The 17,927-nt window shown below is 30.4% G+C and overlaps 1 protein-coding gene across 1 annotated transcript; it reads left to right on the forward strand.

The window, feature by feature from the left end:
* Positions 1-9,348: 9,348 nt before the first annotated feature.
* Positions 9,349-10,464, forward strand: LOC115718819 (germin-like protein subfamily 1 member 17). The gene is made up of 2 exons (XM_030647636.2): positions 9,349-9,537; positions 9,626-10,464. Exons 1-2 carry the CDS (start codon positions 9,414-9,416, stop codon positions 10,168-10,170), a joined length of 669 nt encoding a protein of 222 aa, XP_030503496.1. The 5' UTR covers positions 9,349-9,413; the 3' UTR covers positions 10,171-10,464.
* The last annotated feature ends 7,463 nt before the right edge of the window (positions 10,465-17,927 follow it).

Consider the following 17,927-nt stretch of genomic DNA (forward strand, 5'->3'; position numbering starts at 1 on the left):
GTACATTAAAGGAGACAGAATTAAACATATTTCACCAAAATTCTTCTTTACACATAATCTTCAAGAAAATGGTGATATCGATGTTCAACAAATTCGATCAAGCAATAATCTTGCAGACTTATTCACGAAGTCATTACCAACATCAACTTTTGAGAAGATGGTTCACAAGATTGGAATGCGTCGATTAAAGGATCTCCACGAATGCCAAAATGAGGGGGAGTAATTTCATACTGCACTCTTTTTTCCTTGACCGAGTTTTTGTCCCACTGGGTTTTCTCGGCGAGGTTTTTAATGAGGCAGATATTATGGACATCCAAGGGGGAGTGTTATAAATAGTATTAATTATGTGGATGTCCAAATCTTTTATTTATTTCCATTAATGTAATCAACATTCCCTTTTTCTTAGTTTCCCTTTCTCTTAGTTTCTTAATATTTGACTCTTGTATGTGTATAAATAGGAGATCACCTATTGGAATAAATCACTCAGAAAATTTTCATCTCTTCTCTATTTTCTTTCTCTAAATTATAATATTACATAATACTAATATTTTATAACATAGATATCTTATTTAAATTTAAATTAAGATATTTTTCGTATGAATTTGAATATCAAAATAATAGTTTATAAATGTGAAATTAAAAATTATGAAAATAAATGTTAATTTTGATATAAAATTCATATATTATATAATTTAGAGAAATACTTAAAAAGAAATTAATAAGAAAATACTTGAAGGAAATTTATCTATATATTGTTAACATATTAATTAATTAATAGAATTTGATACAAACAAAAAAAAAAATAGAAAAAAAAAAGAAGAAAAATAGATCAACAATATACCTTATGTCATTCTCTTTAAACTCAAAACTCAAATTTCGATTTCAAACTAAATCCAAAAAAAAATTCAAAACTCAATCAATATACATTCATTAGTAAAAAAAAATAATCGATTTACCACATATCCATACATCCAAACTCAAAAGCATGTATGATGTCCCTATAAAAAAAATTCATTTACAATGAACCAGTGCAAATCAAAAGTTTCTTTGACCTACCACATAAATTCAAGAAGTTAGTTTTATTTTTCTGTCCAATTTTCTCATCAACCAAAGAGAATAACTAAAAGACAATTTTCATAATAGTATTATAATAAAATAAAGAACTTTTAAGGTTTTTGAAAATGCAACAATCTCAACAGTTCAGGCAATTTTTAACGACCTTAAAAGTTTAGGGGACATGATTTGGTACATGTTAAAGTTCAGGGACAAAATTCATAATTAGCTTAAAATAGAATAATATTTTGTTAGTAGTAAATAAAAAAATAAATTTGGGATGGGCTACAAAATTTTACTAACCAAACATACAAACATAGATATGAAGAAAAAAAATAGTCTAAACAAAGTGTGTTGTGTGCAATTAAGAAAAGTCTGATTATGGTATCTGATCTGGAGCCTCTCATCATAATTCATACAAAGATATCAAAAGATAGAAAAGAGAAGACCTCGAATAATTATCTTTGGTGAGAAAACATTAAGTTGAGTTTTTATTATAGCTAACCGAGAGAGAGAGAGAGAGAGAGAGAGAGAAATCGTGTAAATTAATTAGATTAAGTTTAGAGTTTATATTATATATAGTATAATTTGAGTTTTATTTAAATACACGGTTTATAGGATGATATTTTTGTATTTTTTTTAAATTGATATTGCATTAAAAAATTAGAAAGTAATAATAGAGTATAGAGAGATTTTAGATAAATGTATGATTAATATTTTTTTAAAAAAAATTATCTAATAATAATATTTTTTTAAAAAAAAAAAATTACCCACTAATTTCTCATAAATCAAGAATTTAGTTATATAGCCATATTTTATATAGAATAGATATGGATGAGGTTTCAATGGTTACATTTTTATTGTAACGATCATGGTTACATTTTTTTAAGTCATTGGATTACTATTAAATGGTTGTGATTAATTTGGAAATTAAATAAAAATAAATAATAAATAACTTGTAACCTGAAAGTAACCTAATCATTTATTTCCTTATAAAACTTTAATTAAGATTAATTATATTTTAAAATTAAATTAATTATTATTATTAATTAATTTTTTGCAATTTATTACTATATAAGGATCTTTTAGCAATTTATTTTTTTACACTTAAATTATTTAAAATTTTATAGCAAAACTTTTTATAATTTAAAATTATACACATATAATTTCATAATTTAAATTTTATTATGCTTGTAATCATAATTTTAAATTATCACTTAATTATTTAATTTTTTATTTAAATATTTAAAAAGTAAAAAGTGAAATAAGTTGAAAGATTTTTTAGAAAGAAAAAAATAGCTGCACTTGTTATCGATTGATTAGCTTGAGGCCTCATACTTAGTTTATCTAATTGTAACAAAATAATTAAATATTATTTAAAAATAATTAATTATTTAAAAATTTATTATAAGAAGAGAATTTTAATTTGTGTCAAAAGAAGTTTATTTTTTGTAAAAAAATAAATTTTATTGTAAATATTATAATTAAATGGCTTAATTATTAAAATAATAATTAAAGTAAGGATTTAAATATAAATATTAATTGCTAAAAGAGGTCTTGTTAAATATTTAATGAATTATTTTAAGAAAATAGTTAATTATAATTAATTAATTCTAAAAAAAATGTAACCATTGAATAGTCACCTATATTTAATATAAATGATATAGTGAAGGGTTGTTGTTTATATGTACCCATCAAAGTAAGACCGACATGCACGTTATATGGAATTAATGTCTCATACATATAATTTCCACACTACATAATCATGATCGATGATAAATAACACCAATGTACCATATATCAATTAAGAGAATAATTCCATAATAATCTAAACAGAGCTTAGCTAAGAAAAGATCATATATAGCTTTTTATGCATAGAAACAAATTTCAAAACTACGATTATGAGATTCTAAGTAATAAACTAATTATTACATATGTAAATATAAATAATATAATATGGATGGCTTGAAGCTTCAAATTTCTATATATCATCATTACTCAACCAGATGGTTTGGTTGATTCGGCATTTATTAAGACGAAATTACTAATTCATTTGATAATCAACAGTATGCATGCATGGGTACGTTACCATGTACGATTTTGTTGTATAGAAGTAGTAGAATATGATGATGTAGTGTACAACATAGTAAAAGGGGATGATAACGAAGACAAGAGCGAGCACAGAATGTTTTCTTTTAAAAGAAAGATGAATTTTCATTTCACAACATAATAAGGGCCAAATCAAACTCTATGATGTAGTTACTGATTCTCAGAGGTAGGTCCTAGAAGGCTTTTTAATTGTCTTTCTAAGAAGGGTCTTCAAGGAAGCTACTTTTCTTGTGGAAAAGAGATCTGGATGGCTAGTTGCTCCTTCTAGGAAAGAGTTCTAGATAGTCGACTCTAACTAGCTCTATCCTATTCGGGAAATTCCTTTAGTGAGTGCATTTGGTCTGTGTTTCTGGAAGCCCTCATACACGCTCTCGGATGCACTCAAACTTTTGCAGATGTGGAGACCTTGCTCAAAGGAAAATTGGTTAAGTTGGTTATTGCCTAACTAACTTAACCACGCTTCTTGCAACCACCAACTTCAAAATCTTGATCCTAAACCTATAAATACCACCAACACTTATCATTTCACATGACAATTGAGTTTTTAGTGTGTGTGTGTGTGTGTGTGTGTGTGTGTGTGTGTGTGTGTGTGTGAGAGAGAGAGAGAGAGAGAGAGAGAGAGAGAGAGAGAGAGAGAAGATTGAGAGGTAAAGGGAGAAATGTACAGAGAAAAGAGAGAGAGATTGGGTTTGGGTTTTGTATGAAGAATCTTTTGTAGATGAAGAAGATTCTTGGGTAAGAGTGTGAGAGTTGGAACACTTTGAGAGAACTCATCAGAGAATCGATCTCGAATGCATTATACATGTTCTTGCTCAATTAATAAAGAGAATTTAGTGGTGTCCAGAATTGGAGTAAAGTCATAGATCATATTGATCTATTGGACTTGAACCAGTATATATTCTTCTGTTGATTTTATCGTTTTAATGATTTATTCATTTCTGGTTTTCCATACTTTGTTCATCCCTATTTTCTCCGATTATCATTTTTGATTTGTTAATCTTGTCATTGATAATTAATTTTTTTTTAACAAAAGAAATTTTTTATTCAAAACTAAACAAACAAAGATACAGCAAAGGCAAACAACCCACATCAAATCACACAACACTCTACCATCCCTCAATTACATTTATAATATACTTATCACTATTTTTTACATTGGAATTGAAAACACCCAAAATACACCATTTCACTAGATATATTATCTCTTTATTACAAATTGCCTTAACCGAGCTACAAACACAATCAAAAACACATCTATTTCTATTTGTCCATATCATGTATATCGTTGTAGCAATTACTGCATTCATAACTTTGTTTTTCAGGCCAATAAGCGGCTTCGAACACCAAATATAAGCTCCAACCTGTTTCTCGGCCAATAAAAAGTACTCATCCAAGAGTCAATTTCAACCACTATTTTCTTAGTATAGATGCAATTCATAAATAAATGATCATGGGATTCATCTTCTAGATCACAAACTGAACAGTGAGATGAGGGGATGTTCATTATTCTATTCAAGTGGTTTCTAGTTAATAACAGGTTATTGATTACTTTTCAATAAGTATACATGTGTTTCGTTGTGATTAGCTTATTCCAGACATTCGTGTCATAATCAATCTTGTTCCCAGTAAGCAACGTGTTGTAAAAATACTTCACCTTGAACCTCCCCCTCCCCCCTTTTTAGCCTGAAACAGATTAAACTCATCTATTATATGACAAAGCTTAAGGAGTTTTTAGAAACACCAGCTCATATCCTGCTTGATAGTGACATTCTAGATATTTTAACCCTTTAAGTAAATGGTGTTAATCCATTTAACCCAAAGGTTACCTTCCTTTCTAGCTATGGCCCATTAAAACTTAGCCATCAAAGTAATGTTCCACTTTTTTCCTTCTCAAAATCCTATCCCCTCATAATTCTTTGGAAGACAAACCTACTCCCAAGAACCAAGATGAAGCTTTCTTCGGGTCCTTATTTTTCCCCAAAGAAAATTGCGACAACTTTTATCAATCTCTAAAGTAATCTTTTGAGGAAGGATAAATAGACTCATCCAATAATTACGAATCCCCAGAAGAACCGAGTGAATGAGCTGAACTCTCCCAGCAAAAGAAAATTTTTTGCTTGCTCGGCAATTGAGTCTTTTGTTCAGCTTATCAAGAATAATGCTACAATCTGAGGCTTTCTATTTAGTTGGTCTCAGATTAACCCCCAAATATTTAAGGGGAAAACATCCCTCATTTATTTGAACTATCTCCAGAATCTTCACTTCGCTCTCCTCTTTGACACCCCCAAAGTAAATATTTTTGTTGTGCTTGTTTAACACACTTGAGACCTTACAACAATCACAAGCTTGAGTTCAGATCAGATCAGTGCATCCTTCTTGGATATTCCTCTCATCGCAAAGGCTCTCTTTGTGAAAATTCCAAAGGAAGAATCTACATTGCAAGGAATTTTGTGTTCAATGAAAGTTGTTTTCCTGCATTCAATGCTTCATGTCCTTCATAGGTACATTCTTCATCTTCATTACCTTGTGCTACATGTATTTTTCCCACTACTGTTACTACATCGAATACATTTTCTGGTCGTGCTACTGCTCCATCACCACCTACTATACACAACACCAATATTAACCTATCAACACAAGCACTCATACGAGATCACCCACCCACCACCCTGCTTACCAACCTACCCACTCAAATAGTTATCCCAGATCCATCACCCAACCTGCCACCCCCTTACCAACTCTGGCATCACCACTACCAATCCCAGAACTATTATTGCCATCCCCTAGTTCCAACCTACAGAACACAGACACTTCTGTGTCAGTTTCTCCTATGATCTTACAAAACTCAGAAATAGACCTACCTATATCCAACACCAATCTTCCTCCCATAGCAACAACCCAGCATGTTTCTTATATGCCTACAGCCACATCACCAACTTCTGTTCCTAATCCAAATACTACAAACACCTTGGAGTAGCCTGTTCAATCTGATGTAATAGCTCAGCAATTACATGCTACTGATCATGGTGCCTCCAACTCTGGTGTGCAGCCTGTTCACACAACACATGACTCAAGCATCATATCAAGAATTAATTTACAAAATGAAAGCAAGGTCTCAAAGTGGGATTTATAAACCTAAGGCTTACCTATCAGCAAGACATCCACCTCCCGAATCTCTCTTTCCAACTGAACCAAGGTCTATTCAGCAAGCTCTCAAGGATCCAAAATGGTTTCAATCAATGCAAAAAGAAAACACTTCTTTGGTTAAATCAAAAACTTGGATCATTGTACCATATCAACCACATATGCATGTTATTGATAATAAGTGGGTGTATCAGATTAACATTAATGTTGATGGTTCTTTGAATACATATAAATCCAGGTTATTAGTTGCTAAAGGTTACTTACAAACACCTGGTATTGACTATGAAGAGACCTTTAGTCCTGTGGAAAAACTGTTACTGTTAGAACTGTTCTTACCTTAGCTATCACTTCAGCTTGGCCTGTCAAGCAATTGGATGGTAGCAATGCATTTTTAAATGGAAATTTGCATGAAACAATTTACATGACGGAACCAAGAGGATTTGAGGAACCAAGCAAACCAACTCATGTCTGTCAATTGCATAATGCTCTCTATGGATTAAAACAAGATCCACGAGCTTGGAATGAGAAACTAAGGCAAACACTGCTGTAGTGGGGTTTTCAAGCTTCAAGATCAGATACATATTTATTTGTCTATGGTTCAACATCTGATTTAATCAACCTACTAGTCTATGTCAATGACATACTAGTAACTGGACCTAATTCTTAGTTGATCTCTAAATTGATAGCTGATCTAAATGCATCATTTGTCTTCAAAGACTTGGGTCCTATACACTACTTTCTTGATATTGAGATTTATAGAGATGCTGCAGGTATGTATCTTTCTCAAAACAAATATGTCACTGATTTACTTGTTCGACTTCAGCTTATTGTTGGTGTCAAAAGCTGCCCCAATCCCACCAGCTCTACTCAAAAATTATATATGTCTGATAGGGAACCATTTCAGGACATCACACTTTATCGAAGCACACTTGTAGCTCTGCAGTATCTCGCATTAACACGACATGATGTTGCATTCATTATCAATAAACTCAGACAGTTTATTCATGCCCCAACTTTCACTCATTGGAAAGCTTGTAAAAGACTACTTCGATATCTAGAAGTACAATTTCACACAGCTTGCTTCTTAGATCGCCAGCTTCAATGGACATGTGTGCCTACTCTGATGCAGATTGGGCCAGTTGTATTGATAATCAAAGATCAACTAGGGGTTATGTAGTCTTTCTTGGAGGAAATCTTATCTTCTGGTCTGCACAGAAGCAGAATGTTGTTGCTAGATCAATCACTAAGAGTGAATTTTGAAGTCAACCCAACACTGTTGCAGATCTAAGATGGCTTGTCAATTTGTTATCTGAACTGCATATCAAACCAGCTCACACACCAGTCATCTGGGTTGATAATCAAGGAGCAGAAGCTCTTGCAGCTAATCCAATTTTTCATATGCTCGATCTAAGCATATAGAAATCGATCTGCATTTTGTAAGGGATCAGATTATGGCCAAGGAGCTCTCTGTCAGATATGTCCCAGTAGTTGATCAAGTTGTTGATTCTCTTACAAAAGCTCTCTCTACAGATCGATTCTTGTATCTTAAAGGCAAAGTACTAAAAATGGCTACTACCCCTTTTCATTTGAGGGGGGATCTTAGTCTATTTTAAGTTAGTTTAGTTAGTTAGTTTTTCAGTTAGTTTCTCAACTAACTTTGTGTTTTGCCTTGTAATTCCTTGACTACAAATAAAAGGATTGTGCTCATTTCTTGAGCTAAGCGCTCTGTTAAATCTCTCTGTTTCTCTTCTTTTCTCTCTGAGTTTCTTTTTCTAATTTTACCAATTCTGGTTTAGCTTGTTAAACTTACATTTTTAGTATTATTTTAAACTAAATAGGTGAAAATTAGTATTAAAGTGTATCAATATTAATAATACCACTGTTGAGTGGTATTTGAAATCCCTTAAGAATATTTATTTTGTTATAATAAATAAAAACAAAAACTAACCTCACTACAATGAGTGTACGCCCGTGTGTGTGATGGTTGTCCAAGTGATATGGTCGCATACTAAAGAAGAAAAAAAGTTGTTAATAAAACTCATTCGACTATAGTTCTCTTTATTTTCTTTAATTATTAGTGTCAACACATTGATTTTTTATGTCCTTTTCTAATAATCAAGACGATATACTTTTAATATATTCTCCTGATCATATATTTTCTAATACTGTCTCTTCAAACATTTATTAAAATTGAATGCTAGATAAGTCATTTTACTCAACTCAATTTAAATTTACGACTATATATATACTGCTACGATACTAAAAGGCTAAATAGCGGCATAAATATTTAAAGTGAAGTTTGTAAGTGGCATAATCTCAATATTTATTTTTAGCGGCATAAGTACCCAATGTTTGTATAACTGTAATTTTTCTCTAATTTTGTCCGTACAAACCCTGTTATTTTCTTAAACAGACCACATATAAAGTCTAAATTCTTGATCATTGGGTCTAGACAGAAACATGTAGTATCAGTTACTCCTAAATGTTCCTTTAATAAATTTAAAACGGAGTCTGTACTGACAAAACTGAAGAAAAATTACAGTTTTACAAACATTAGGTACTTATGCCACTAAAAATAAACATTAAATTTATGCTGCTTACAAACTTAAAAACTTTGGGTACTTATGCCGTTATTTACTCATACTAAAATTATAGTAAAGCCCCCTAAAAAACTAATTATTATAAAATTTTCAACAGTAGTAATATATCATCACGACTCGATTGAAATATTGTTATTATAGTCCCTGTGTTGTATTGTAACACAAACTCATGCCTAATTACTACACATAACAAATTAATATATAATATACACAGATATTATCTTGTTAAATACTTATTATAACATATAGTTGATGTAAGCTAGTTATAACATAAATAAAAAAAAAAAAATCAAAAATTGGTAGGTACTCCCAACTACTCCAGCTCAGGTTTCTTTAACTAGATTTCCAAGTGAATGAGTCATTTTCACTAAAACAGTAAAAACCCCATCATGTTCTCCTCCTGCTTCCCCATCTATAAATACCCTGTTCGGACCACCAAAGATCTCCAAGTAATTAACACATCACAGCAAAACTTAGTTATTACAACACTCTCTTTTTTAAATAAGTATGAAGACTTCTCATTTCCTTTTGGCACTCGCTGCATTAGCTTTGGCTACTCATCTTGCTTGTGCATACGACCCAAGTCCTCTTCAAGACTTCTGTGTGGCGATCGATGACCCTAAAGAGATGCGTAAGTATATCTGCAAATCAATCTCACCCTAATAGAAATACTCGTTATAATAATAAGTAACATTATGACTACTGTGTTTTCGTAACAGTGTTTGTGAACGGGAGATTCTGCAAGAATCCTGATATGGTGAAGGCAGAAGACTTCTTCTTCTCAGGGATCAACATTCCAGGAAACACAGACAATGCAGTGGGCTCCAACGTCACGGCCGTGTTTGTGGACAACCTTCCGGGGCTCAACACACTAGGAATATCCCTCGCGCGTATCGACTTCGCCCCCTACGGACTGAACCCACCACACACTCACCCTCGTGCCTCTGAAATCCTGTTCGTCGCTGAGGGAACTTTGTACGTGGGGTTCGTTTCTTCTAACCAAGACGGTAACAGACTCTTCGCTAAGCTTCTCAACAAGGGAGACGTCTTCGTCTTCCCCGTAGGAATGATTCACTTCCAGTTCAATGTCGGAAAGACTCCCGCCTTGGCTTTCGCCGGCCTTGGGAGCCAGAATCCCGGAGTCATTACCATTGCTAATGCCGTGTTTGGATCTGACCCTCCAATTAATCCTGATGTTCTTGCTAAGGCGTTCATGTTGGACAAGGATTTGGTTCAGCAACTTCAGAAGAAGTTTGGGGCTTGAGCTCAATGGATCCCTATATACGTAATTAATAAATAATTGTTAGCTACTTAATTAGCCATTTGTCCAAACATATGGTTATGTTATGGAATCATTATTACATATGCAGATACAGCTGATGGATGGGTTTTAATTGCCCATGTGATTGATAATCATGGCGATAACAAAAACTGAATGAATAAAATGGTGTATTGATATTACACTTATGCATGCCTTTCTCTTATTTGCATCCTAGACCTCATATGTATTAATTTTATATATATAAACCAATGAATTGTATTACTTCAAACACCAAAACGAATACAAACTAACAACACATACAAGAAGGCCTCAACTCATTTATACTTGATCTCCTATACAAATTTACTATCACTTTTTCTTTACAATTTTTAATCCACTCTAAATCCAATTTGTTTCATTTTCTTTGGTAAATTAAATTAAAAAGAATTCTAACTGGTGTGGTTTGGTTAGGAAGAATAAAAATATAGGAGTTGGAATGGAAATTGGAATAAGAATGGAATGATTTAAATTGAAAATGCATAAGAAAATTGATAAAAAAAAATTATTAAAATTTTTCAAATCTTGCATTAGAATGATCTTTTCTTCTATTTCAAAATGGAATAGTCATTCCACCAAAATGGTGGAAAGACCATTCTATTGGAATGATATTCCAATACTTTAAATTGCAACCAATTCACTACAAGAAAGGGGACCTCTTATCCCACTATTTTAGGTAACAAAAATAAAAAATGGAATAAAAGATATATTGAGACTTTTTATCCCACTTTTAGATTTGGCGCCTCAAATATGTAGCAAATATTTTTTTTTAGACAATGGCCTTGTTTAGTAGAACATTAAAAAAAATATTAAAGGTAAAAAAATAAGTTCAAGGATCGATTTTTATGGGTTTGCCAAACAGGAATTAATTTTTTTAGAGAAACATTTTATCCCGGTTATTAGTTAAAAACTGAGATAAAAGGGATAAATGTGAAACCTTTTTATCCCAGTTTTTCACTAAACAACCGGGATAAAAAGTCATCCCCTAAAAAATGCATCTCGCGAAGTCGACTCATACACCTATTAACCTCGACAACCTCCCAAACCTAGAAACCCTCTCACCCAAACCCAGAAACCCTCGCCCAAACCCAGAATCCCTCACCCAAACCCCATGAGACTCGATCATCCATTCCACAATCGCCTAAATCCGCCAGAGCAGCTGATCAAAATATTAAAGGTATATTTTTTTTCTTTATTATTTTTTCCTTTTTTGCATTTTTTCCAGCATTTTTTTCTGGTTGGGGTTGGGTAGAATTGTGAATTTGATATTGAAGTATTTTGGCATAAAGACCAGATAATTAGTGAAAATAGGAAGGAGAAAAAACCAAAGTAAAAGAATTATGGGGTTGATGTAGTTTTTATTAAAATAGAAGGGTTTCTTATTGATAAAAGGAGAAAATGGCAGGTTCATTCTCTTTTTCTTCTTTTTTGTATATATTTGTGATGACAGTTTCATATTTTAGTTTATTTGAAAGATCATTATTCTTGTTGTGTGTTGGTAATGTACTATGACATATTAAAATAAAAGGGGTTTCTTATTAATAAACTAATAAGCCCCAAGTAGAAAACAATAGTTTGAGAGGGATAATATAAAATCTGATAGTTTTTTTAATAATGTCTTCTAGTTAATTTAGAGATTATTTATTATGTATCATTGTTTACCTCTCTAGTTCTTAAAGATTTAATTTTTATAATATTTGAATGAGTTATTGATAGAATTTTTTATGAAATGGTAGAAATTTTTGCTATGACAAAAATATATATTTATATATATATGGGTGCACTCTTAATGGGTATTACCCATGAATGGGTAAAATTAGAAAATTTTGAGCTTTTATGCTTAATTTTTCTATCTAATTAAAAAAAATCACTCATTTTTATATCATATGGGCTGAGATTGTTCCATCGGTAAAAAAAAAAAATTAAAAAAAGTTTTTGAGCAAGAAAAATAAGAAACGAAAAAGTTGAGTTTGAGTTAAATATTTTTGTATGAACATATTTTTGATATAGTGTAAAAAGAGATATTTTTTTATTAAGTAGTTAAATTAAGCATAGAAATTCAAATTTGTGATTTCATTATTCGTTATTAGATCAAAATTCAATGGTTTGATATTTTTAAAATTAATATTTATAGTTAAATTTGTTTAGTAACTATTCATGGGTAATACCCATTAAGAAGTGTTCCATATATATACTTAGTTGAAACTTTTGAGTTATAGTTATTTTAATAGTCTTGACAATGGAATGGAAATTGAAATAGCTAGGAATGTAATGTAATGTAATGAGTTATATAGTTTTAGTTAGAGACTTTTAATACTTAGTAAGAAACATTCATGAACTAAAATTATTAATTAGGTGTTTGGTTAATTGTAATGTAAAAGAAATGGTAATAGGAATACTAATGTAATGTAATAAGAATATATAGTAAGTATAAATTAATTGAAGTGCTAAATAATGTGTAATTATATAAGTATGTAGTCCCTAGTTATATATTTATTAGTTACTTGTTACTATTCTCACTTAATTTTAATTTAATTTTTTTTAATTGCATTTAATATTGTAGGTTGTGGATTGTTATTAGAAAATGAATCAAAATATCGGTGATCATTGATTGCTAGCTAAAGGTACATTATTGACCAACAAATTTTTACTAATTATAAAGCTATTAGAGGAGTTTGAATATGTTAGATATTCATCTATAGTGAAGTAGATTCTGCGATATAAATGTTTAGCGGTCAGATGGGTGGCAATTATTATATTGTTAAATGCTATTCTGATTATTTTTTTCTTGTTATCCGATTTACTTGTGTGCATTGTTAGATAATTTTTAAATTGAGAAATATTGTAGAAATAGGAAAAACTCTTGCCAATTTTTTTTAGGATTCTTAAATGAACATGTTTTTAATAATTAATTACTAAGCGTGCTTAGAATTTTTTTAGCAAGTTTTAAGTTTTTTTTTTTTAATCTTGTTTGTTAGGAATTTTATTTTTATTTTTGAAATGGATAAGTCATGGATGGAGGAGAAGAGAGAAACCCCACAATTCGTGGAAAGATTTAACAACTTTTTAGAGTTTTCCCTAAAGAATTGTAGCGATCCTGAAAAATTTAAGTGTCCTTGTATCGATTGTGATAATATATCAAAAAAAAAAAATATTACCATGTTAAAGAATAATGTATTTTGTCGTGGAATCGATAAAAGTTATACTAAATGGTATTGGCATGGTATTGGCAAGTGAATCTTAAAATTAAGAAGAGGAACTATATCTTAGTCGATAAGGGTATATTTAATACTCTTAGACTACACCAAATTAGATTTCTAGACTTGCTTTAGTGCTAAAAAGTCTGATGATGAGATGGTGATTACTCTGGGGGTGGAGTAGTGATTTTGGAGAAGTGTAAAAACCTATCTGAAGTCTTTAAGTCTGTACCAGAGAGACTGAATGTTAAAGTTGCAGGAAAGATACTTATTCAGTCTAAGGAAAGTTCTATACATTTTTGGCATTTGTTCCAACATTTATTAACTACTAGTGTTACTTCCTGACTAACGCAAAACTAGTTGCCAAAAAGTAAAGAATCCAGTATCCCTAGAGAAGTGGACATATAGAGAGGAATTTCACAATTTCAAGAATTTTGTGATTAAGGAAATGTAATGGTGGAGAAAAGATTGTATTGAATACAACCTGTCAGATCCTATTACGGAGAGTATACTACATACTACACTTGGTTTGGATATCAAAGTGTTGAGATTATTTGAAATGCACATTTTGTTTTATATTAGTGCAAGTGGGAGTTTGTTGGGTTTTGTGCCCTAAATAAAACCTATTTCAATATAATCAGATTTACTAATTAATAAAGATCAGAAATAACATTTTATGTTACATGGTTCACATGATTTATTTCATGATTATATTTAATGTATAAATTCTATTAGGTCCAGAACATATGTATTTATTCATGATTATAGTGTTGTCAGCATAGTGGAATATAATCATGTTTATATGTTCGAAAGTTTAATTCCCTGATGTGTCAGTTTACTGGATTTAGATTGGCATGATAATCAGCGATAGGTATACTTACACCTTGGATAAGTGTTATGTCCTTTCCAGGACATTGGCAAAGTTTACCAGTATCGGATGTATGGAGTATACATTGGAAGGAACCGATATTGAACTTTGATTAGATATGATAAATTTACTGTAATATCTATTCAATTCAATATCACCTAGTTGATCCTAGATCAAATGATCTTAATCTTGACATGATTAGGTTCGATCTCAAGAGTGTTATTCATGTTCTTTAATTTGTTAGTTAAGCCTACTTTTTGGTCAGGGTGATACGTACATTTTGGGAACATGGTAGTACAATTAAGTGGGAGCGCTAAACATAGATATGAAATCTATAGCTTCTGTAGGTATTTAGAAGTGAAACGATGATTTCCTTCGAGCTTGCTGAATAGAGATCAATGATTGAGATCTTATTTTAGTGATTATATTATTTCACTAAAATATCATTTATAGGTGGCAAGTGTTTTAATGATAAAATACATTGAAAGGGTGTAACGGTAATTTTATCCCTATGCAATGTAGATCATCTATAGAGGATCATTGATTATTGGGATTATAACAGTGGATAATTAATAGCGTATCTATATCGTGGAACATATAGAGCGTTCTATGTAACTGAGAGTGCAATTCCAAATTCTATGAGTGGATGCAATGAGGAATTAATAAGTTATTGGATTTACTTGGTAAATTCTAGGACTGCTTATTGGAAGCTCGGTTATATAGGCCCATGGTCCCCATACTGCTTGTAAGACTCAGATAATTGATTTTAATTAATTAATTATAATTTTAAAATTAGGCTATGTCTAGTTTATGAATTTTTCACTATGTTATGGCTTGATTGTGAAGAAATAGTGTTTTGGGGTTGATTTGTTAATTAAGAGACTTTATGGAGTCTAATTAATAAACATTAAAATGACAATTTTATTTGATAATTATTTTAATTATTAAATAAATAGTTTTGGCATTTATAGGTTTGAATTGGAAAATATAGTATTATTGAAAAGAAGAATAGGTGGTTGAAATAAAGTGGCAAAGTCATAACTAGAGATTGGTCCACTATCTTGTACGACCAAGGTTGAATTTTCGCCCAATGTTTTATTCTTTTTTAATCCATATAATTCAACCCTGACCATATTGAAGAATAGTATAAAAGGAAGACTATGGTCTCATTATCCAACTAATGCCTCCAAAGCTAAAAACCTAGATGAGACCTCTTCCTTCTTCTTTCTTCTTCAATTCGAAACACTAAGCCTTTCTTCACACTAAATAATTTCAGCCATTATTGATAGAGTGAGTGCCCACACACATCAAGTGGTATCTCAATCATAGTGTGGAAGACTGTGAAGGATCCAATCAACAAGAAGGAGAATCAGGCTCAAGAAGGAGAGAAAGAGATCCAGGTTCAGATCTTATTAATGCTCTGCTACAGAAAGGAATCAAGGGCTAGAGATCTGAATGAAATGAGTCATTATATTCCGCTGCACCCAATGTAAGGTTTCCTAAACTTTATATGTATTTATTTCATTGTTTTAGAAATTCATATTAGGATTTTAATGAAACATACTTGTTAGTAAATCTAGATCCTGGTAAAATAATTCCAACAATATTCTCAAACCCGCTTAAATCTAAAATCACGTTAGTCATTGTTGAGATGATAAAGACGTAAGTTTAGAACTTTAAGTTGTTCATTCTAATATAATCATCAATTAATAAATTCCAAATGCTTAACTTATAATTTTTTTAATGTCTTTAACAGTGCATATGCAAATATTAGTTCAAATACTATTGTATTTGGCACAAAGGGGCCGCAAATATATCCCTTTGCTTGTCCAAATCAACCATACAATTACGAATGTGGTTACTATGTATTAGCTTACATTAGTGATATGCTTCAACATTCAACTCCTATTACAACCATAAAAGAAAAAGTAAGTATATACTCATTTTTACTATAAATACAAACATATACAAGTACTATCTTCTTAATTAATTAGTTTTATTTTTTTTTAATTTGACAGTTTGGCGGCCCATCCCAATATTCTGAGGACGGTCATCTCTTACCGCTTCGACAACAGTGGTTAAGTCAATTACTTCCATTGATATATAAAAATTAATTAATAGTCTTTTATTGTATTTTCTTAGACATTATGTGTAGTATTTTAGAGATTTATGCATAATATGCAAAGTGTTATTTAGAATTGAACTTACAAATTATTATTGTTGTTATTAAAAATGATGTTTATCATTCATTTTAAATTAAGTTTTTTTTATACATACTCTATATAATTATAAAAATAAAAATTATATTTATATTTATTATTATTGAAAAAAAAATGAATGAAATGAAATGTAATAAAATTAAAAGAAAATAAAATAAAAAACCTATACATTTGCAAAATGGGATCAAAATTAAGGTGACTTTTTATTCCACTTTTTTTTAAAAAAAATGGATAAAATGTACCCTTTTATCCAAGTTTTTTCATAAAAAGTGGGATAAAAAGTACCCTTTTATCCACTTTTCTCTAAAAACTGGGATAAAAGGAATACTTTTTTATCCCAGTTTTTCATTAAAAGCGGGATGAAAAGTACCCATTTTATCTCAGTTTTTTAAATACCTTTTATCCCACTGGCATACATTCCTGTTTTCATTTTAGCAAAAATCGGGATAAAAAGCCTTAAAAACCGGGATAAAAGACCTTTTCTTGTAGTAAAAGAAATGGAATAAAAAAAATTTCTATTATATTCCATTCCAACCAAACGCTACCTAATATCTTGTATAATACAATTAGTTAAAGTTGGCAAACATATGACTTTTTGTTTAAATTTCTTTTGAACATAATGAAGAAGATGAAAGAAAAGAACAGAGAGAATGAAGAAAGAATGAAAAAAATTTAAAAGAATTGATTCATTACTACACTTAGCTCAAAAAGCTCGATTATATAGATTGCAATGAAAAGACAGAGTGAGAGTTAGTTAGTTAGTTAGTTACAGTAACAAACTAACAGCTCGCTCTCAATTGAATCTAACTAACTTGAACAACAAATACTAAAGACAACTAATGCTAAGTAACTTAATGCTAACTAACTTTAACTGTCTTAACATCCTTCCTCAATCCCATAATTAAACATTTCTTGTATGAGAATGGTTCTGAAAATAGAAAATCGACTACTTGAAATAGCCTTAGTAAGCTCATCTGCTAGCTAATCAAAGAAAGGAACATGATTCACTTTAATGAGGCCGTGTTGAACCTTTTCTCTAACAAAGTAGAGACACTACTACAAAAGGCGAAATTTACAACGGTCCCAAAATTAGACCAACATAAATTAGAATAATTTTTTTTTCAGGATTTATTTTATTTTATATTATATTAAATTCAAAAATTTATTTATTTTAAATACATTGGATTTCAAATTTTGCTATATATTTATCGAAAATTAAATTTGAGCTAAAAATTAATTTTAATTAATTTTAGACCAACTTGAATTGAGTAATTTTTGAAATATTTATTGAGAATTATTACTAAGATGGAAAATAATTTTATTTATTTTTAGATCTATCTAAGTATAATTTTATAAATATTAAATTAAAATTTATATTTAGAGTAATCTAAATTGATAATTTTAATTAAATAAATGTAT

The sequence above is a fragment of the Cannabis sativa genome, chromosome 2 (genome assembly GCF_029168945.1).
Source record: "Cannabis sativa cultivar Pink pepper isolate KNU-18-1 chromosome 2, ASM2916894v1, whole genome shotgun sequence".
In the NCBI taxonomy this organism is placed as follows: Eukaryota; Viridiplantae; Streptophyta; class Magnoliopsida; order Rosales; family Cannabaceae; genus Cannabis; species Cannabis sativa.

Bases quoted from the DNA above. Each gene is read 5' to 3' on its own strand.
- LOC115718819 (XM_030647636.2), top strand. From the start codon at position 9,414: ATGAAGACTTCTCATTTCCTTTTGGCACTCGCTGCATTAGCTTTGGCT. The intron at 9,538-9,625 runs GTAAGTATATCT...TTTTCGTAACAG, and splicing joins CGATGACCCTAAAGAGATGC to TGTTTGTGAACGGGAGATTC.